The sequence below is a fragment of the Otolemur garnettii genome, unplaced genomic scaffold, assembly GCF_000181295.1.
Source record: "Otolemur garnettii isolate 467f Iridium unplaced genomic scaffold, OtoGar3 scaffold00048, whole genome shotgun sequence".
In the NCBI taxonomy this organism is placed as follows: Eukaryota; Metazoa; Chordata; class Mammalia; order Primates; family Galagidae; genus Otolemur; species Otolemur garnettii.
In genome coordinates, this window is record NW_003852443.1 from 964,659 (window position 1) to 988,754 (window position 24,096).

The 24,096-nt window shown below is 35.6% G+C and overlaps 1 protein-coding gene across 1 annotated transcript in view; it reads right to left on the minus strand.

Annotated features, from left to right (window-relative positions):
• Positions 1–24,096, minus strand: part of FSIP2 (fibrous sheath interacting protein 2) — a 109,426-nt gene that overhangs the window by 19,747 nt on the left and 65,583 nt on the right. Inside the window, exons 19-21 of the mRNA XM_003791515.2 lie at positions 17,933–22,309; positions 12,702–17,836; positions 264–743 (exon numbers count right to left, since the gene is read on the minus strand). Of these exons, the coding sequence (XP_003791563.2) occupies positions 264–743; positions 12,702–17,836; positions 17,933–22,309 (9,992 nt within the window). The remainder of the gene's footprint in view (positions 1–263; positions 744–12,701; positions 17,837–17,932; positions 22,310–24,096) is intronic.

The following is a 24,096-nucleotide window of genomic DNA, read 5'->3' on the forward strand; positions in this document are numbered from 1 at the left end:
ATTAGCTTACATTCTTCTTAACTGTTTCTATTTTCTTGTTCCCATGGGCTTCTAATTAATCTAGGTTTCTGCTCATTACCTGCTTTCCCTCAATTGAGTTACATGGCTGTATCTATGAAGCATTTCTTTTATACTGTAAATATCACCAAATTTAGGAGGAGACAATTCATTTTAGTATTCTTTTGCATCTAATCAAAGTATGTTCTTGGACCAAGTTTGTGAAGCTCTCTACCCTTTCACTGATAGCCATGTTTCTCACTTACCTTATGCTGTGGCTTTTTCTCCCAAGAAGAGACTGTGTCAGGCGTCATTTTTGCTGTGGACATGTCAAGCTCAGCAACAGCTCTTTTAACATTTGTCTCATTAGATTCTATTATCTGATTTGAAACTGGTTCAATACTTTCAATATTTTCACTAGATATGTGACAACATTTACTTAGTGACAAGAATTTTTTCAGGCTGCTGGTGCTTGGAGTTGACTTAGGAGAAACTTTGCTTTCTACCGGCTTGTTGACTTTTTTCACATGATTTATAAATTGGTCTTGGGCAAACACCTCTCCTAAAATGACTTCTTCTTCCTCAGAATTTACTTCCTCTTCTATGTAATCTTCCATATTAGCTTGATCAATATCATGAGCTACTAATCGAATAATAAGATCTTTTTTGCTTTGAACATCTTTTAAAAGCTCCACCTTGCTAATATCAGGCTTTCTTATATTCTGAAATGAGTTTCTGCAAACAGCCTGAAATTAAAAATACAATAATTATCCTTTTAAAAAATATGCTTCAATCACTTTTCCTGTACTTGTATTGTGACATAGCAATTTTTTCTGTGATTTCTGATTTCAATTTAAGTTATATCTTCAAATGCCACTTATGTATATATTAGCAATTTTTTAATGAATAAATAAATTAAAAATCATAAATAATATAATTTTTTTTAAATTTCACATTGATATGAGGGAACGAATTTTTAGGTTACATTGTTCTCACTCCCAAGGTAAAGTTCAAGCTGTAGGAGAGTTCCCTACCTGAGTGGGGTGTGTTAAATACCCTTGCATTGTGCACAGTAGGTGAGATCCTACCAAACACCCTCCCTCTTCCCACCAATTGCCCCCATTCCCCTGTCCCTTTCCTCCTCACCCCTCTCCATTGCTAGACTATCTTTGTATTTCATAAACAATAGTTTTTGGTGACCATCATTTCTTTTACATTCAGATATATTAATCTATCTTACTCCAAACATAACTTACTCCAAAAAACAGAGGAAGGTCTAATATAGGTTCTTTTTCTTTGTCTACAATTTATATTTTGTTGCAAAAATAATTTAATAACTTTATATTTTTGTCATTTATCTTGAAAATCTTAATGACAAAAAGACATGATAATCTAATTCTCCTAAATCCTCAGTAGGGAATTATAAAGAAATCTAACTACACATATATTCAAGACTAAAGGAAAGAAGGTCTCTGATTTTGACTTCTAAAAATAATGAATAGACCCAAAATTTTGGTCTTAAATTTTTACTCCCTACCTTTTCACTATTGATCTTTCAGACATATTTTCCAAGAGATTCCACATTTTTTCTTGTTTCCTTAGTTGAATTGCAATTTTCATTGTCAATGTTAAATACAGATCAAAGAAAAGATAACTATAATTAAATAAGTTCTCCATTTCTGTAACTTTGACTATGCCACAGAACCTAAAAATTGATTTAACTTAATAGTACTATACAACTTCCCTTTGTAAAACTGTAAACAAATTTTCAGAAAATGGTGCCTTAAAGGAATATTTGTTGAAATGAAATCTTTGAAGAACTATTTTAAAAAATTAAAACAAACAAACAAAATAAGTAAAAAATAAAAAATTAAAACAATCAATTTTCAGTATCTCTGGTAGGAGATAAATCTAGGGTTTAGAAAATACGAAATCATTTTATATGGCTTTGGGTTTTGTTGCCATGTGTGGTTTCAACACCCACATGTCTAGGGTGTTATGAATATAGGTATCTCAACCATATAAGATTTCTAAAAGAAAATGTTGGAAAAACTGCTACAGATATCGGCCTAGGGAAAGAACCTCAGAAGCAATCACAGCAACAAAAATAAACAAATGAGACCTGATCAAATTAAAAAGTTTCTACACAGCTAAGGACACAATCAATAGAGCAAATGGACAACCTACAGAATGAGAGAATACCAACGTACAGCAAGATACTCATATGCTATACATCTGACAAAGAGCTGACAACCAGAATCAACAGAGAACTCAGGCAAACCAGCAAGGGAAAAATCAAACAACCCATTAACAAGTGAGTAAAAGGGAGAGAGGGGAAAGAAGGCTGACTGGAGGCTCAGAAGCTCCCATCTAGAAGGAAGAAAATTAGACTGAAGTGAACTTGAAGTTGCTGACATTGGGAGGTACATCAAAAGGAGAAGAAATCAAAGCACTAAGCAACCCCATTGAGACAAACTGAGAGAACAAAGAATAAAAAGTAGAATGAAGAGAAAAGAGGACAGTTATGAGCAGATCAGACTAGAAGAGCCCAAATAGTGGAAGGGTAAGAGGACCCTGGGGGCTCTCTGAGCAGTGATCCATGGAACCTGTCATTGCATGGGAGAGTGCCACAGGGGAAGAAAGACACCCTTTTTCTGTACCTATGAATATCTTCCTCTGGGTCTCCTCCTGCATGGCAGAATATTGAGCAATTTTGACTCAGTCACCCTACCACAATCCATCCCCCTTCTTTCTTGGGGTGTCATATAGACTGCTCCCTGCAGAGGCCTACTTTCAAGAAGGGGTGAATTGGAGTGCTAGCCAAGCTCAAGCAAAAGCCACAAAGGTGAAGAGTTTTGAACCCTACACAGCTCCCATAGCAACTGAGTAAGGGTTATAGAAGCCACTTGCTCTGTCATTAGTAATAAGCAGGGAGAAAAGGGAGACAGGCCCTGCTCCCTCAATGTGTTTGGCAGGATCTCTGAGGGGACCTCTGCATTATATGGCCCAGTGAAATGAATGCTCCCTGCCCCTCACTGTAGGAGGAAATTGTGGCTTAATTACACTAATTTTGGTGAGGCAAGGTCTCTTCTAAATCTCCCTCCTGCTGGGGCAGGGGAGAGCTTTCTCTATCTTCTGGAGTAGTAGTACCCAGCATCTGTGCCCAGCAAGGCTTTCCCTGGTGTTTCATCCCACAACTTCCCTCCTGCTGACTTGGAGAGGGATGGGTCTAGCCTCAGGCATTCTGACTATAGGAAATTCCTGGGTTGTAGATTGCAAGCCATAGATCTCCCTCCCCCAACCAGAGGCAAAAGCCACAGCCTGGACTTTGGTGAAGACCATGGCTTTTTGAATTTGTTTGCCCATGGGTCTGAACTATGGCTGGGCAGTTCAGCAAGCCACAGATTCCTCTTCCCCTACTGCAGGCAAAGCTCCAGAATTTTGAATATGTATCATCCTGCACTCTGGTGAAAACAGAGTCTGTTAATTTGTTTAACGGTAGAACTTTCACTTGGATTAGAACAGTTTAGCTTGCTATCCAGGAGCTACCACTGGTCTGTGTCACCTGGAGGTTCCTGCCTCAACTCCATCCCGCCCAACCTGGAAATAACAAGACCAATTCTCAGAAACCTTCACAATCCACAGCCCTAAGGCGTAGCTTTCAGAGGCTCTGTGCAGAAGGGCACAGGTGTAAGTGGCATCTCATTTGATCAGTCAGTGGTGAAGGGGAGTGATCAGCTCTATATCCTGGGGTCTCTGGATCTGATTCTAGTCTGACAATTTTAGTTTCAAAACAGATCTGGGTATTGCCTAAGGGACTCCAACTAGATTATATCCCAATAACAATTGGGGACAACTTAACATTCTGGCTGAAAAAGTAAAATAAATATATAAATAAACTGAAAGGACACATGGAGAGGAACCAGCAGAAGAACCCTGAAAACATGAAAAAGCAGAGCAGACCAACCCCCTCAAGAGATTACAAGGGAGATACAGCTGAAAATACCATCCATAGAGAAATTATTGAAATGACAGAAATTGAATTCAGAATATGGATGACAAATGAGATGAATGGAACTGCTTAGAAGATGGAAAAAGAAATCCAAAAAGAAGTCAAAAATATATCTCAAGAAATTCATGAAATTGAAGACAAAGTCACCAAGGATCTGGACATAACTAGGAAAAATATAGCAGAATTAAAGAAATTGAAAGAAGCATTCACAAAGAGTTTCAAAACACAATAGAGAGTCTCAGCAATAGAGCAGAATACGGACAAGGTAGAATCATAGAAATCAAACACAATACTTTTGAACTAAGCATTCAAAGATGAAGAAAAGAGGAAAGTGAAAGCAGAACTATCACTGAGAGAGATACAAGAGTAAACAAAATGCACAAATTTATGAATTATAGGGATTCCTGAAAGAGAAAAAGAAAGTCATAAAATATGGGATATGTACCTCAGGACATCAAGGTGGACATTCCAAGCACTGCAAAAAACCCAGAGATTCATATACTAGATAGTTTTAGAATCCCAGCACAATTCAATTCAAACAAAGCATCTCCTAGACACATTGTAATTAACCTGGCCAAAGTCAAAATGAAAGAGAAAATCGTTTCCTCAGCCAGATGTAAGCAACTTCTTATCTACAAAGGGAAAAACATCAGGGTGATAGCCGACTTTTCAGCTTAAACTTTTCAATCCAGAAGAGGGTGGCCATTTGCGTTTACTCTTCTTAAGCAAAACAATTTTTAGCCCAGGATTATGTACCCTGCTAAAGTAAGTTTCATATTTGATGGAGACATCAAATCTTTTACTGACATGCAAACATTGTGCAATTTTTCTGCACTGCACTTCTGCAGGAAGTGCTCAAACTGAATCTTCACACTGACCAGCATAATGGACCACCACTAAAGTAACACACACAGAAATGAAAGGACAAAGCCTATCTTCCACAATGACACAAGTGACAAAACTAAGTAACAGACAGCCACAAAATAAGAAGAAAAGAACTCCACCATATTTATCAATTCTCTGAGTAAATGTTAATGACCTGAATTCCCCACTGAAGAGGCAGAGGCTGGCTGACTGAAAAAGCACAAGCCTAATATATGTTATATTCAGGAAACACATCTACCCTCTAAGGATAAAACAAAATTCAGGATGAAAAGTTGGAAAACAATTGTTTAGGCAAATGGAAATCAGAGGAAAGCAGGGGCTGTTATCTTATTTGCAGATACAATGGGATTTAAACCATCAAAAATAAAGAAAAATGAAGATAGACACTATATACTAGTCAAGGGAACAATATAAGAGAACATTTCAACCCTAAATATTTATGCCCCCAACTTAAATGCTCCCTTGAAAAATAAAATGAACACTAACAGATCTGAACAATATGATATCCTACAACCATAGTACTGGGGAATTCAACACCCCACTGACAGAACGGACAGATCCTCCAAGCAGAAACTAAATGAAGAAATAATGAATTTAAACACAATTTTAGGACAAATGAACTTAACAGACATATAAATAAATTTCATTCCAATAAAACTAAGTATATGAACAACTCATTAGCCTACATGTCATCCTCCAATATTGATCATATCTTAGGGCACAAATGAAAACTCAAAAAATTTCAAAGAATAGAATTTATATCTTGTATCTTTTTGGACCACCATGACATAAAAGTAGAATTAATGCCAACAAACATCTGCATCCCTACATAAGATCCTGGAAATTAAACAACCTTATGCGGAATGACAGTAGTGTCAAAGAGGTGATAGAGAAGGAAATCCTTAGGTTTCTTACACAAAAATGAAAATGAAGCCACAGCTATTAAAACCTGTGGGACATGCAACGCCAGTCTTAAGAGGGAAAATTTATTGCATTAAATGCCCACATTCAAAAAACAGAAGGAGGACATATCAACAACCTAATTAACCATCTCAAGGAGTTAGAAAAGAAAGAATAATTCAATCCAAAACCTAGCAGAAGAAAGAAAAGAAATAACCAAAATTAAATCAAAATTAAATTAAATTGAGAACATAAGAGCCATTAGGAAGATCAGTGAAACAAAAAAGTTGGTTCTTAGAAAATAGTAATAAAATTGTTAAACCATGGGCCAAATTAACTAGAAATAGAAAAGTAAGATCTCTAATAACCTGAATAAGAAATAAAAATGTGGGAAAATAACAGATATCACTGAGAAACAAAAGATCCTCACTGATTGCCACAAAAAACTCCATGCTCAGAAATTTGAAAATTTGGAGGAAATGGACTTCCAAATACCTGGAATCACACCCCCTCCCCAAACTCAGAAAGAAGTAGGAATTTTGAACAGACCAATATCAAGCACTGAAATTGCATTAACAGTACAAAATATTCCAAAAAAGAAAAGTGATGGCCAGATTGTTTCATACCAGAATACTAACAAACCTTCAAAGTGAAGCTTGTATCTATTTTGCAGAACCTATTACAAAACACAGAGAAGGAAGTACCTCTTCCTGACATATTCTGCAAAGCAAATATCACTCTATTACCAAAACCAGGAAAGCACCCAACAAAAAGGGAAAACTACTGATGCAAAAATATTTAAAACCCTAGCAAACAGAATACAGCTATACATTAGAAATATGCATCAAGTGGGCTTTATCCCAGGGATGCAAGGTTGGTTGAACATACATAAATAAATTCACCATATAAACAGAAGCAAAACCAAAGACTATATAATTTTCTCAATAGATGCAGAAAAGTCCAGCATCCTTTCCTGATAAGAACACTTAAGAAAAGAGGCATAGATGGGATAATTCTTAAATTAACAGAAGTCATCTACAATAAACCCACAGCCAATATTGTAATGAATTGAGTAAAACTGAAAGCATTTCCACTTAGAACTGGAATCAGACAATGAATTCCACTATTGCTACTACTATTCAATGTAGTGCTGGGAATGCTAGTTGATGCAGTCAGGCAAGAGGACAATATCAAAAATATTCAAATGGGAACAGAGGAGGTCATACTCTTGCTCTTTGCTGATATGATCATATACTTAGAAACCCCTGGGACTCAACCACAAAGCTCTGAGAAGTGATCAAAGAATATAGTAATGTCTCAGGATACAAAATAAATGTGCACAAATCAGTGGCCTTGATATATGCCAATAATAGTCAAGCTGATAGAAGACACAGTACTCTTCACAGTAGCTTCAAAGAAAATAAAATACCTGGCTCAGCACCTGTGACTCAGGTAGCTAAGGTGCCAGCCACATACAACTATCCCCAACCCGGGCCTGCCAAACAACAATGATGGCTGCAAAATGGCCAGGCATTGTGGCGGGTGCCTGTGGTCCCAGCTACTTCTTGGGAGGCTGAGGCAGGAGACTCGCTTGAGCCCAGGAGTTGGAGGTTGCTGTGAGCGTGATGCCGTGGCACTCTACCCAGGGGGATAGCTTGAGGCTCCGTCTCAAAAAAAAAGAAAAAGAAAGAAAGAAAATAAAATACCTGGGAATGTACCTAACAAAAGATGTGAAGGATCTCTACAAAGATAATTATGAAACCCTAAGAAATAAATAGCAGAAGATATTAATGAATGGAAGAACATATCATGCTCATGGCTGGGAAGAATTAACATTGTTAAAATGTCCATGCTACCCAAAGCAATCTATGGATTTAGTGCAATCCCCTTCAGTGCACCAATGTCATACTTTGAAGCTCTTGAAAAAGTAGTACTTTGTTTCATATGGAACCAGAAAACAACCCAAATAGACAATGCAATTCTAAGAAATAAAAAAAAAAAAAATCAGGACACAGGACATTATCAGATTTCAGGTTATACTATAATTCAACAGTGATCAAAACAGCATGCTACTGGCCCACAAATAGAGATATGGAATAGAGGAAAAGAATCTAGAGATGAATCCATTCAAATGTTGCCATCTGAGCTTTGATAAACTAAATAAATGTATACACTGGGGGAAAAAATCTCTATTTAATAAATGATGCTGGGAAAACTGGCTAGCCACATGTAGAAGACTAAAACTGAATCTGCACCTCTAAAAATTTACAAAAATTTACTCTCCCTGGATAAAAGATTTAAATTCAAGACACAAATAAATATTCTAGAACAAAGTGTGGGGAAAACTTAACAATAATGTCTTAGGAAAGGATTTTATGAAGGAGACCCCTTTGGCAGTTACAGTAACACCAAAATTAAATGAATAGCACATGATCAAACCAAAAAGCTTCTGCACAACTAAGGGCAAAACAATTAAAGCATACAGACAATATCAGAATGGGAGAAGACATACACATGCTGCAAATGTGACAAAGGGCTGATAACTAGAATCTACAGAGAACTTAAACTAATCAATAAGAAAAGAGCCAAGTAACAATCTTATTTAGAACAGAGTAAGAGAATTGAACAGAAACTTCTCTTAAGAAGACAGACAAATGGACAACAAACATAAGAAAAAATACTTATTATCCCTGATTATCAGAGAAATGAAAACCAAAACCACCCTAAGATTATCACCTAAACACAGTGAGAATAGTGTACATCACAATGTCCCAACCTACAGATGCTGGTATGGCTGAAGAGAGAAGGAAACATTTTACATTGCTAGACAAATTGCAAACTAATATAGCCTCTATGGAAAGAAGTATGGCAAAATCTCCAAAAGCCAAAAGTAGACTTTGCATTTGATCTTATAATCCTATTAGTAGGTATCCATCAGAAATAAAAACATCATTTTACATAAGGACATTTTACACTAGAATGTTTATTGTAGCTCAATGCACAATCACCAAAAAGTGGAAAAAACCCAAGTGTCCATCAGCATATGAATGGATCAATAAACTGTGGTATATGTATACCATGGAATACTATTCAGCCATAAAAATGATGGAGACTTTACATATTTTGTATTTACCTGTATGGAGGTGAAGAGAATTTTTCTTAGTAAAGTAGCATAAGAATGAAAAAACAAGTATCCAATGTATGCAATACTAATATAAAACCAATAGATAAACACCTACACCCTTATGAGAGAAAAACACAATTAAATTCAAATAGGGGGAGGAGGGAAAGTGGAGAAGGAATGACAGAAGGAGATTGACTTGTTCTCACCTAATGGGCACAATATAAGAGTATATAGCACATCCCCTGGGTGAAGGGCTCAACGACAACTTGAACTTTACCTAACAAACACAAACCATGTAACCTAATCATCACTCATATTAATCTAAAATATTAAAAAGTGAATAAAAGAGAAATACAAACTTTTATGTCTATGGCCAAAAAGACATAAAAAAATGCTGAACATTGTGTGGTGCCCATAGCTCTGTGAGTAGGGAGCCAGCCACATACATCGAGGTTGGCAGGTTCGAATCTGACCTGGGCCAGCTAAAACAACAAGGTCAACTGCAACAAAAAAATAGCCGGGTATTGTAGCAGTTGCCTGTAGTCCCAGCTACTTGGGAGGCCGAAGCAAAAGAATCACTTCAGCCCAAGAGCTTGAGGTTGCTGTGAACTATGATCCACACACTCTACCCAGGGCAACAGCTTGAGACTCTGTCTCAAACAAACAAACAAACAACAAAAAAAAAAAGCTCAACATGTCTAATCATTAGGGAAATGCAAATCAAAACCACAATGAGATATCACCTAATTGCAGTGAGAATGGCTCTTACCAGAAAGTCCCAAAACATTCAGTGCTGATATGGATGAGTAAAGAAAGCAATACTTGTACACTGTTGGTGGGAGTGCAAACTATTACAATATCTATGGAAAGTACATTGGAGATACCACAAAGAACAAAAAGTAGATCTACCATTTGATACAGCTATCTCACTGCTAGGTCTTTACCCAAAAGACCTGGGTGAGGGGCACACTTACAACTTTACCCAAAAGTTTCTGTCTTTAACCAAAAGAAATAAAAGGACATTTTATAAAAATGACATTTGAATATTTGTAGCAGCACAATTCACAATTGCAAAGACAACTTGACTACCTACCAATACAAGTGAATTAATACAATTTGGTATGTATATTCCATGGAGTACCACACAGTCATAAAAAATTGTGATCAGGTAACTTTTGTAACAACCTGGATGGGACTGGAGATCATTCTTTTAAGTGAAGTATCACAAGAATGGGCAAACCCACACTACATTTACTTAATGCTAAATTAGAGCTAGTTTCCTTCCTGACAGGGAAGGAAAACTAATCAGAAATTAAGTGAGTGGGAGGGGGAAGAGGGCCTAGGTAAATTAACACATAACCAGTACAGCACACAATTTCTGGGTGAAAAGCACAGTTATAACTTTAAATCAAATTGTACAAAAGCAAATTATGCAACCAAAACATGTACAATCCCCATAGTATTCTGAAATTTAATATATATATGTGTGTGTGTGTGTGTGTGTGTGTGTGTGTGTGTATGGTATCTCAAAACAGAGAATTAGGGCAGCATCTGTAGCTCCGCGGGTAGGGCGCTGGCCTCATATACTGAGGGTGGTGGGTTCAAACCCGTCCCTGGCTGGCTAAAACAGCAGTGACAACTGCAACAAAAATAACTGGACGTTGTGGCAGGCACCTGTAGTCCCAGCTATTCAAGAAGCTGAGGCAAGACAGTCAATTTGGCCCAAGAATTGGAGGTTGTTGTGAGCTGTGATGCCACAGTACTCTACCAAGGTCGACTAAGTGAGATTGTCTCAAAATAAAATAAAATAAACCAAAAAACAAAACAGAGAATTAAGCCTTGAGGCAGAACCAAAGAGAATCTAGTTTAAATTTCTGTTTCTCTGTCTCTTCTCTGTTCCTTTGCTGAAAATAGGAAACATTAGTATTTAAATTGGTGTAAATAACATGCCTTAACTAAGTTCCCTATGTCTGATTCTTTGTTTTATTTTCGGGATGACTTTTCCTTCCCATAAGAGGACTAAGGTGTTTGTTTTGGTTAAATATTCTCTTACTACTTTCTGTGGTTTCGGAATAACTCAAAGAGAGCTGGTATCTTTTGTAGACAGTTCTACAGATAATTAAAAACTGATTTGGCATAATGTTATTCTATAAACTATTCACAGAAATATTACTCCCAAGAGATTACTTATATGTGAATGGAAACGACCAAGTATCTGCTAATATAATGATGAGAACCCAGACGGAAGAAGAAATTTTGGAGTTGAGTAAGACCGTGATTGGTTCCTTTTCTCCAAAAACTGAAGGTTAGTCCCAGACAATGATAATCTAAGTTTGGGGTCTGAAAACAAAAAAAATTAATTAACATATTTGCCAATCTTGAGATTTAGTTCAACGAGCGGCACAGCAGTGTTAGAAAAAAATCACTCTGAGTTTATACTCTGGAAGGGATGGTTCTATAAAACTTTGCTCAGTGACTAGGACATAGACTACATCCTTAAGCAAACTCAGTCCTCTTACCATCAGAGCAAGAAGTTTGGATACAGATCAGAATGTTTGAGGGTCAATGTGACTCTATTTATCGGCTAAAGAAATCTTTTGTCCTCAGCAGTAGTCTGATTGGTATTTTGAATTCTCAATTAGTTTCATATATGCATTTGGGGTCCAAATGTAGCACTACAGGGCAGTGCTAGGTCTACAGCAAGAGAAAACAAGTTCATAAAATAGCAGCATTAGGGCAGCTAAGTCAGAACAAGGAAAAGAGGAAAGAAGTTGGGTGCATCTTCGAGTATAGCACAAATGAGAAAGACTAACATAACTAAAGTGAAATAATAAGAACAAATGTAATATAATAGTTTGCAATCTAATGTTTGCTAATGAGTCTTGCTTAAAAAAAAGAGTGCTAGTGTAGAGCTTTAAATCTGAGAATGAAAACTATTTTAGATCATTCTATATATCCTGATATTCTATTAACTGGCCCTTTGGGGTATTCATGTTGAATAACTGAATAAATTATATAAAATTATTTCTTCTGCATTTTCAAATGACAATTATAACTTCAGTCAATCTGATTTTACTGTTGAGAATATGTTCTTACATTTTCATTTCCTCAAAAACAAAAAAGACATTTTATAAAACAATTCACAATTGCAAATATGTGGAAACAACCCAACTGTCCATCAATACAAGTGAATTAATGTAATTTGGTATATATATTCCATGGAGTACTACACAGTCATAAAAAAGTGATCAGGTTAATTTTTGTAACAACTTCGATGGGACTTGACACCAGTATCACAGTGGTGATGGCATCAGCCATATACACCAAGGCCAGACGGTTCAAACCTGACATTGGCCTGCTAAACAACGACAACTACAACAACAACAACCAAAAAAAAAAAATAGCAGGGCATTGTGGTGGGCGCCTGGAGTCCCAGCTACTTGGGAGACTGAGGCAAGAGAATCGCTTAAGCTCAAGAGTTTGAGATTGCTGTAAGCTGTGACGCCATGGCCCGCCCCTCTACCAAGGGCAATGTAGTGAAACTCTGTCTCAAAAAAAAAAAAAAAAAAAAAAAAAGGCAGTTCAAATGGGTTGTTTTAGAAAAACCAGCCTGAGACTTTTCGAGTGAACCACCAAACTAATGTGGCAAGTCCAAGTAATCACAGTAAATTATATGGATGAAGTGGTGCAACCAGTTTTGTTGGGCTGGGCAACAACAACAAAAAATGCATTCTCATTTACCTATTTGAGGAAGGAAATCACGGCCATCACTTTTGCACTCACCTCTAAGGGTTTTACATCCAGTCTTCCAGTCCTATCCAACGAGGTGCGTCTTTCCCTCTTTCTCTCTCCCGTATAAGAAGTGTCTGAGTAATTTCTACCAGTTATTGAAGCTCTTCGCAGTTCTGCTATACTATGTCCAGTATTTCTTAAACACTCCATCTTAAGCTTCTCAAGGGGTTGCGTTTTTACAGAAATGACTGCTAAGTGTTCAGAAACAATACGTGGATCTACTTTAATTGCTCTTTTCCCAACATGTGGAACTATTTCAGCTGAAAATTCCTCTTCCGGTGATTCTTGGTCTGATTCCTCTTTGTCTGTGTCAGAGACTGTATTCTCAGAGTGTGATCGTGCCTTTCGAACAATTCTATTAACATCTAGCTTCCTAGAGTTATCAGCAGTTAGCTGTTTTGAACTACTTGTATCTGATGAAAAACCTGAAACTTTATCAACAATTAAACTAGCCACTTTTTTAGGGAAAACTGTGTTTGAATCTCTGATATCATAATAAAGTTCTTTTGGGGTTCCAGATTGTTGTAGGACATCACTATAAACAGAATCCACTACATGAGAAATCTTTTCTATGTTTTCTGTATTTAAAACTTGTTTTTTGGAATCGTCAGCAACAAGACTAATGTTACTTTTAGAGATTTCAGCTGTTACAGATTTTGTCAGTTGCGATGCAATTTTATTTAACTCAGGCTGTGGTAAGTTTTTTTCATCTTCAATTGAGGTTCCTGGAAGCTTCACTAGTTTAGCCAACAACAAGGCCAATGTTTCCTCTAAAAACCTGGCATCTAATGTAGAATCTTTTCTGCATGAAGCCTTTTCCTGAAAGTTAAATTTATCAATAATTTTGACCACTTTTTCCATAATTTTGACAGCTTCCAGAACTAACTCTGTACTTGATACGTCTTCCTCTTCTTGAGGTTGAAATTTGGAATTAGAAATTTCCTTCACCATTAAAAAACCTATTATATCAGAGAGGGCATTGCTCTGACTCATTAAATCTTTAAATACAGAAGCAAGAGAACCAGAGTGCTTTAAAACACTTGTATAAACAGAATTCACTACTTTGTCAATAACTGCGTTGTCAGCCAAAGGCACAGTAGGTGGTTCCTTGCCTGCTGCTACAAGTTTAATCTTACTTTTAGAGATAAATTCTTGGACTGAATTTAATATTTTTGAGGATATTTTTTGCATTTCAGTTTCTGGGGATTTGCCTCGTTCCTTATGCACGTTTGGAAACACAGATAAAAGCTTTGATAAAAATTTTACGGCAATTTCTTCTACTATGTTATAAGACAGTTTATGAGCATGTGATGATTCACGTGGGGGAACGTTGGGAGTTCGGATAACTTCTTTAAGGATATTTTCAACAACCCTTTCAACTTCCGCACACTGATTTGGCGTTAGGTCTCCACAAAAATAGTTCTGCATCTGATTGCTAGCCACTTCTTGGAGAACTAAGTCAACTATGGTTTCTGAAAGGATTTTGCAGCCACTAGTCACACAATTTTGTATAATCTCTTCTGATCCAAACTGCGGCAAGAGATTATTATAAATAGACTGAGCCACTAATTGAATAATTTCATCATCATTGGACTGTAAGGGTTCTACATACTGGATAGTCATATCTTCATTTTTCGAGATGTGGGCTGCGACTGTACTCACTAACTTCATATGAAGGACATCTAGTTCTGTGAACAAATAACTTCCAAAGTGTTTTGCTTTGGTACTGGATATTCTTGAGAAAAATTTAGATAAAAGAGCAGAAATCACATTCTCTAAAAATTTATGAGGCAACATGATGGTATATGGTGATGATGTTTGGCATTCTTTGCTGGCTGTTTTGGCCACCCTTTGGACTTTTTTAAAAACATCCTTTGATTCCAGAGGCAGACATGCTGAAACTGGAATATCATCACAAAATATCAAGTTAAGCTGATGCTGAAAAATTTCATTTATCACCGCACTAGATAGCTGCCTTGCTAGATTTTCTCCATCACTGTTTATATTCTTACAAATGGAGTCTTGTGATTTATATTCCTTCAAAATGTTGCACACGGAGGAGTGAACAACTTTATTGACAAATGTTTTATCAACTGATGGTATTTTTTCTATGGAAGATATCTTATCTGAAGAGGATATTTGAGACATTTTCTGTGGACATGGAAGATTATCCTCAGTTTTTATTTTAACACTGGGTGGTGTTTCATCTGTACTTGGTTTTTTATGGCTGGAAGGCATTTTAGAAACTGAAGATTCTCTGCCGATAGGTGGAGGACGTTGATTTCCCTTATCCGGCCTAAATACCTTAATTTGAGCATCTGAAAACTCCTTGAGCAGTGAATCAATAAGTTTCATAGCAGTATCGTAGAGTTCAGCTTGATTTTCATCATCATTTATATTTTGACATCTATCATGTGTTTGCGTTTCAGGTAAGGAAGAAAAAATCAATTTGTTAACCATCTCAGTAATAACATCTTCTAAAAGTTTAGCAGGAAAAATCCCAGGTTTACTTTCTGGGGATTTCTGAGGTAAGTCTTGTATACTAGGTTTACTTTTAATCTCTTTCTCTTTTTCTTTTTCTCTCTCTGCCTCTTTTTCTCTTTCTCTTTCTCTCTCTTCCTCTCTCTCTTCTTTTTCTTTGGAAGGGATATTTTCGTTAGTTGAGAAGGAAAAATTTTCCACTGTAACAGGCTCTAGTAAATCTTTGCTAGCTTCTTGAGTTACATTTAATGCTCTATCATGTGAGGGGCTTTTATTGTAACTTAATCTTGAAATATCTGATGGTTCTTGATAAGATAGTACGAAAACATCATCATAAATATTTTCTATGACATTTTGAACATGTTCATAATCTGAGGACTGTACCTCATGCATATCTGTTTGAACTGCAAATTCTCTCTTGTCCTTATTGCTTGACTTTTGGGATACTATTTCCAAACTTTTCATTTTTGGAAGCTTTTCACTTTTCACTATGTCTTTCTCCTGGGATTCCAAAGAAGATGCTTGAAAGGACTTCTTGTCTTTTTTAAATGATCTTTCTCTTGTATTGTCAATGTTTTCATCATTGTCTTTTTTGAAATCTGACTCAAGTACTTCCTTCTCATATTCTAGATCATTAATATCTACTGAAAAATGTGTATGCACATCCTCACCTTGATATTCCTTATCTTCTGGAGCTAATTTTCTTTTTTTGTCTATTTCATCATTTTTAGGTTTTTCACTCCAATCTGTCTTCACAGGATCTTTTTTCTTCATACTGCTAGCTGGAGAAGTAACTTTTGATACATTCTCACTATATCTTTGACTAGAACTTCCCATTTTATTTTTATCTTCTTTCTTTTTGTTTGTCATATCTGCAACTGACCCTGACATCAGGTTAAACATGTTGCTTTTCATAATGGCAGTTATAGAAGTAAGTATTGGATTTTGGATGTCTTCTTTTTTCATTGAGATGTTCTTGGTTTTAGAACTTTTCTTTCTACTCACTGTACCTTTATCTATTTCCAGACTGTCTGTTGTATTTTTCTGGTCTGAAGATAAAGAAGTGCGTTTATATGATTGCTGTGGCAAAGTAAGTTGATTCCCTTTCAAGCAACTGATTACCTTTGTAGAGATGTTTTGTGGTAAGTGTTGAATTCTTTGGGTGATGTTCTCTGGATTTAGAAATGAAAAAAAGATAGAAGACCAGTCCCCTGAAAAAAGTGGTTGAATCTTGAATGCAGAGATTGCTTTCTGAGCTAAATCACAAATCATTTCTATAAACATGTCATTTTTATCATTTTTCTGCACATCATCAGATTCGCATTTTCCTATAAACTGGTCGTATACAAAATCAGATATCTTACCAACTGTCTCTTTATCAATTGGTGGGAAAGAAAACAGTTTTTCAGCATTTGGTAAAACTTTAATTTCACTTTTCTTAAATTCTCCAATCAGAGAATTTGCAAATTTTATAGCCCAGTCCACAGTGTCTAGCTCTGGCATTTCTTTGTCCTTAGACTCTTCAGACAAAATGGGGAGAGAATAAAATTTGTGAACAAGGTCAACAATTACATCTTCCAAAAATGTAGCTGAATATAGAGATGGTTGTGCCTTTTCTTTATCAGAGTTAGAAGGTTCAGTGACATGGTCCTTATCGCTGAAAGATGATTCTTCACCATGTAAAAATGGCTGCAAATGAAGATCCATGATTTCCTTCATAATGAAGCCAGCTATTTTACTGAGAAATGAGTCTCCCTTTGTGTCTTCACTTTTTTGTACTTCATCTTGGAATTCAGATTTTTTCAGAATATTATTACATATGGAGTCAACCATGTTTTCAACAGCTTCTAAAGGTGTACTTTCGGCATTATCCTCTGCCATGGAAAGTCGGATCTCATGTTCAGAAATTTCTTTTATAATTTCATCAGTTAGACTTGAAGCTGCATCCTCAAACTCAGAATCTGATGGAACCTCCTCCTCTTTTAGATCATTTTCATCGTAAGTGGAAGGGAAGATATGCAGTAGGAGCTTGTAAATTATATCTTCTAATTGAGAACGAGGCAGTATAGTCATACATGACGGCAAGGCGTGACTGTCCTTTGTGATGACCTTAAGCACACGTGTGATAATGTTATTAGCTTGAAGGGAAGAATAGGAAGAAGACTCTAATTCTCCTGAAACTAATGATTGCACCTGGTAATCATAAATTTCTTCCAATAGCAAATGATATATTTTCCTTCCAAAACAGGGAGTGTCACTTTGTAAAACCCTATATATTTTAATCAGAGATTTATATTCATCTAATATTTTTTCATAAATTGAACGAACCATTTTTTGAACCATTTCTTTATATCTCTCTGAAAAACACAAATTTTCATCCAAGTTATCTGAAACTAAAATCTCTGATGCGGTGAATTCCGTAACAATAAAATTTACCAATGTTGCAACAATCTCAGTGATTTTGACTTTTGTTCTATCTGGGTTTTCAGCAGCCGAAACATTATGTGAAAATGCATAAAGAATTTTGCATAAAAGCTCAGAAATTACCTCCTCCAAAAAGACAGCTGAGTTCACAATAAGAGACAATTCTCTTTGTTTAGAATCAATTGCTGTTGGTTGATAAGTTTGATCAACTGCAGCTGAAAAAAGAGATTTATCTGCAGCTGAAAGAAGAGGTTTATCTGCAGCTGAAAGATGGGATTTATCTGCAGCTGAAAGAAGAGGTTTATCTGCAGCTGAAAGAAGAGATTTATCTCCAGATAAAAATGACTGAAGATGATGGTTAAAAATCTCTTTTATTATAAAACTTGCTACTTGTGACACAGGTATATTACTTATGCCTTTTTTATCTTTTGTAAGAGACTGGTACAGATTTGAATGAGAAAGATCCGCATAAATGGAATCAACCATAGACTGGATAGCTTTTTCTGAAATCACACTTTGTTTTTCATTCCCATGTTTTACAATACATATTGCATGTTTTGAAATTATTGACATTATTTCATTTATCAATTTTATGACTGTATTATTTAAGTCCGATTGAGAAATATCTACATGTTCTTCACCAGAGGCGAATGGATTCATCTTAGATATAAGCTGAGTGATTATTTTTTCCAAATGAGCGTGTGATAACATAGTTGTATATATTGTTGAAGCTTGTCTTCGGAATCTTGATTTACTAATACTGTGTTGGACTTTACCTATTAAAACATTTGCACTGAGTTTGGAATGTGATCTCAAAGGCAATTTTGCTATAAGATTTGGATGTATTTGAAAAATAATAATTTCGGACAGGATGATTTTAGTTACCCTTTCAGCCAATGTCTTTGGGTCATTTAGAAAATCTTTACTGGGCATGATTTCCATTTCATATTCCTGCAAAATTTTGCTGTACACCGTGTCAATAGTTTTATTTACTGTGTCTCTCTCCACTGGAGGCAAACAAAATTGTTCCTCAGCATTATCTAAAACACTAACTTGGGCTTTTGAGAATTCCTCTGTAATAAAGTGTATGAGTTTTTCAGCTTTATCAAACAGTTCACCTTCTGAATCTCTTACTGATTTTGTTTGTACAATTCCTACCACCCTGTGGAATATTTTGCTTAATACTCCAGAGACCACATCTTCCAAAAATGTTGAGGAATAAACACTGCCATAAAATAATTGCCTTCTCTCATTACCAAAGCATGTATATGATGAAGAAGATAATGCCTTTCCATCCACAAACGGCTGAAGATGTTGTTGACAGATATATTTGATGATGAAACCTGCTATCTTATCAATAAGAGAATCATTACTGCTTGTGATACTTTGTTCAACTGATTCTGGAGACTCAGAATTTTGTAAAATATTTTTGAATACTGAGTCGACAAGATGCTGAACATCATCTTCTGAATAAACAAACTTGGTTTCTTCTTCATCTTTTGAAAATCGAATTTCATGTTGGGAGATTTTCATCCTAATATCACTAATGAGGTTAGAAGCAATTTCATTGAAATTCAATTTTGTTCTATGTTTGGGATTTTCTTTGTTAGGAGGCATGCTAGACAAAGAAGGAAAGAATTTAGATAATAGTACTCTGATCATGTTTTCTAAAAATGTGTATGGCAGCAAGGTGTTATACAGAGGTAAACTCTGGCTTGACTTGATAGATTTACTGATGTTACTGAGGATGTCCTGGACAATAGTCTCAGCCACTGAAATAGAATAGGAAGAAGCAGACAAATCCCCAGAAAATAGTGGATGAAGAAGGTAATCTGAAATAGTTGCTATAATTGAATTGGTAATATTTTCCACAAAATTATCAGTATCTTCTGACTCTTTGTCAATGTTAGGATCGAACCCATACTGTTTTAAAACATTTCCATAAACTAAGGTGACGAGTTCATCTACAATATCCGTATTGGCAGAGGGGAAACACTGCTCTTTATCATCATGCGGAATATGAATTTTAGCTTCATCAAAATGATTATTTATTGAGTTTACTATTTTTTTGGTTATGCCTTTCAGCTCAACTGTAGTGTTATGCTTTGTGTTGAAAATCTTTGATAAAAGTCTAGCAACAATCTCCCCTACAAATGTATCTGGGTAAACACCCGAGGGCAATGGCTTCTGGGGTCTGTCTGACTCTATGACTTCACTGAGCACCTGCTGCACCATATTAGAGACTGCATCCAGTGGAGTCCTTGGACGAGGTAAAAGCTCTCCACACAAAAATGGCTGAAGATGATTTTCAATAATCTCTTGGATAATAAAACTGGCTATTCGGTCAACTATCACTGGGCATCGGCTGATTATGCCTTTCTGTACTGAAGCAAGAGAGTCAGACATTTGCAAAATATTACTATAAACAGAATCCACCATCTTTTGGAGGTTTGTTCCAGTACACAGGTCTTGATTATCATATATAGTGAACCATATTTTATGCTTTGAAATGGCTGACATAACCTTATTTGTTATACGGGTGGACATTTCATTAAAATCAGCACTCCGTAAATACTGTTTTCTAAAGAAGGAAGCCTTATCAGGTGGAAGAATGAGCTGAGATAAAAGCTTTCTGATGGCATCCTCTAAAAAGGAGTGTGATAACATGGTGTGATAGCCTGCTGAAGACTTGGGTACGGAAATAAATTCTCTCAGGTTATTTTGAAGCTTTTGCAGTATAATTTCAGCTTGAAGAGGGTAATAAGAGTGGGGCATGAGCTGTGCCCTACGGGAAGATGGGAGTTGGTAGTCTAAAATCTCTAACAATATGCCATTAGTTATTTGTTCTGCTAGTGAGGTATTGTCATATGATAGATTATAACTACAGGTCACTTTTGTTTCATATTGCTGTAAAACATCATAATAAACTGAGTCAACAATCTTACTAACAGTTTCTTTAGGGACTGGTGGAAAACACAACCTTTCTTCAGCATATCGGAGAACAGGGACTGGAACGTTATTGAATTCATGCACTACATTGTTAATAAATAGTCTATTCATCTCATGCAGCCGGGCCTCACTGATGTTCTTATTTTTGCACCACAATGAGGTAGAGAGATTAAAAAACAATTCTGAAATTATTTCTTCCAAAAACGTGGCTGAATAAACACCTGTATTCACACCTCCTTGATGTAGCTTGTTGTGAATGCCTACTGTATCCATTTTCTTTGTTCGTTTTTTGAGAGGAGACATGGAAGAAGATTTTACTTTGGATTTCTTGCAAAATGGTGCTTGTATTTTGGAGCCAGCCACACTGGTATTGTTCAAGGATTCTCTCAAAGAATTACTGTCATAACTCAAGAATCTTAAAGAGCCTTGACTTTGTCCTGATTCTCTTAATTCTGACCTTTTTGTTTTTGTGAAACTAGCTTGTGTTTCTCTTGTTCTGCAGTTCACATGTTCATTTGCAAAAGGTGGACTTTCAGGAGTTTGTGGTACACTGTGAACTAATTTGTCCATCAATGATTTAACTAAACCGTGGGAAATAACAGTAAGGACAGAGTCTGATGACAATAAATCTTGATCAATTTCTTCCATATTTTCCAGAGGGTCTGGCATGTAATTGTCATGAAGTTTTTCACAATCTGTTGCTCTCTTTAAAAAATCAAATTTCCTGTCTTCTACATTTTGAAGTATTTTTAAAAGTTGGCGTTCTTCTGCTGGTATTTCTTTAGAAATAGGATCATTATCAGGAGAGGCAGTGCTTGTACATTTTTCCAAAAGTATTCTAATAAGTTTCTCACACACAATACTGAGAAGAAAAACTGATTTGGGGGAGAGCCCTAGGTTATTTGTAAGTATGTTATTATTTTGTTGATTATTTGGGGAGGAGAAAAATGTTCTTGCTGTTTCTCCAGAATCTGTAGCCCTATCTGGGCATTCATCAGGCAAAAATAAATCTAAAACAATATTAAAAACTTTATTGACTATGTCTTTGGATTCGTTTGTTTTTAGGTTACCAACTAGGTTGTCTAACTTATGTGCAAGATGGTTTAATTTTTTTTTTTGAACTAGTTGATCCATTTGTTGAATAGATGACTGCCAATCTTTAGGACCAGTCTGTGTTTCCATGGTATTGGTTTTGTCATAAATGGACACACTATCATTCCTAATCACAGAGCATAATTTGTTTCCTCTATTGTTCTCAAAGTGTTGATTTATTCCTATTTCTTTAGACAGTACATGAATCACTCCTATTGAGAGATCCTGAAAGAGGTTATCAAAGTCAGCAGAAGCCACTCCTGGACAGTAAACGAAATTTGTTTTTATGGAACATATTTGCTGTACACTGTCAGCCTTTATAATGTTACTATTACAAAGTATTTTAATAATGATTTCAGAAATATTTAAAGCAAGTTCTCCAATAGAAATTGACCTGGTCTCAAACACTTGAGAATGCACTGAAATAATCTTGTTAAATGCTGCTTCTTGGATTTCAGATATTTTCTCTTTTTCTCTGCTTTCTTTGGTGCCATCAGAAATGCTTGAAATTAAATGGTAAATGACTGACTCAGTGAGATGCTCACAAAATTGACAAATTGAAACATCATTGTATATACTTTTTTGAGGCTGTTTAGATTCATATTTTTTCCTTGATAATGTAGAAATAATAGATATTTTCTCCTCACTGAAAACTTAAAAAGAAAACGTTACCATTTTTAGTATGCACTAAAGGAAATATGGAAAATGCAATATACTGGTAATTATTTGCATATATATTTCACCTATGGAGCACCCCAGTAAAGAAAAAAAAAAAACTACTGCAGAAATAAGTTGAGTTTTCCTCAAATATTTATTTCTTATTTTGTAGAATCTTAATTTTAGCCAGAAAGTTGAAAAATAGCCCCAAAGAATTCGAATCTCCAAGCCAGTTACTGGTGTCTGCCTTAATTGGATGGTTATGGGCGCTAAGAAGCTGAAAAGCTTCAGAAGGAGATATGATTTCCAGATTTAGAGATACATCCTATCACATCTTTGGTGCTATCTAGAGATCTTGTATCTGTATTTCAAAATATTTTTAGATAAAACATTTAATGTTAATGCTGGCTTCACTTTTTAGCATGCTAAGGAATGGTGCTGCAATATAAAATTGACTAAAATAAAAGTGTGGCAACACCCGAAAGGTTAGCGATAGATTGCAATGGCAGTCCTATTTTAACTCCTAGAAAACAATTTGTCACAAAGAAATGTCAACCTAACTAGCCAAAGGACAATATTCTTTGTTCCAAATCGTTACCTACTTGGGATGACCAATTTACGAGAGTGGCAGCTTGAGAAATAAACTATTTTTTCATAAAAATTATTCAGAACCTAATTATATATTATATTTCTTTCTGTGGAATCAGGTGAGATTCTTTGGAGATGGGTGGCTTTAAGCTAAGTGATCATGTTGAGATCTAGGGAAAGAGAAAATAGTATTCCAAGTATAAGAAGGCCCATGAGTGAAGTCACATGAAGGCCCTGGATATGTCTGATTACAGAGCCTTGATTATTCTTTTTTGCCATTCCATCATTTTTTATTTCTATTGGAATCATATTGTTTGTAGCTCGATTTCCTCATCAATACTTTTAGAAGATAAATATGCATTTCCTACATATTCACTTCTGATTAGAAAATCAACTTGATAGAAAGAGCCAAGTACTAATGAGATGGGATCAAGGGTCTACTTCTGCTTGTTTTGTTTTTCTTTATTTTTCTAAGATGAGTTAGGTCATGCCTGGGTAAGTTTGTAATTGCAGATGCATAACTAACTGCCCACCCTGAAAGAATCCTAGCTTTGAGGGTAGGAAACAACCTCCTTATACAGGTGGAAAGGATTATTAATATCTCCTATTTGAATGGCAGGCAGGTGATATATCTGGACCAGTAATGTAGCAACTAATTATTGGTGACTGGAAGTATTGGCCCAGTTTAGGGTTATGATAGTATTATGAAATTAAATGTGATTAAACTACCAATAATCAATAGTTTTGACACAAAAATGACTATTATATATAGTTTAACCTAATGTAGACAGAAAAGAATACTGAAAAAGGGAATGTAAATATAATCCTTGTAAAGGTATATACAGAGTATAATAAAGGAATTTAAGTGAGAATACTAGAATGTAAATAAAACAAAATATTTAATTCTACTATTCTTATAAAATGTTAATAATTACAGCAAAAGCTTCAATTATACACTTTGAAAAAAACATTGCATAACTTTAAATCAATTAAACTGTCCTGACTTATGATTACAGAAGTCATGTATAAGAACTTTAAAAACTCATTGGAATTCATGCCTCATTCTCAACAACCAAAATCTCCTGCTTCAAAATTACCTCATTTTCTTTCATCTACAGATATTAAATACTGACCAACACAACATTCAGGTTAAAATGATACAAATATTTACCTTTTATTTTTCTTTTAGCACTGT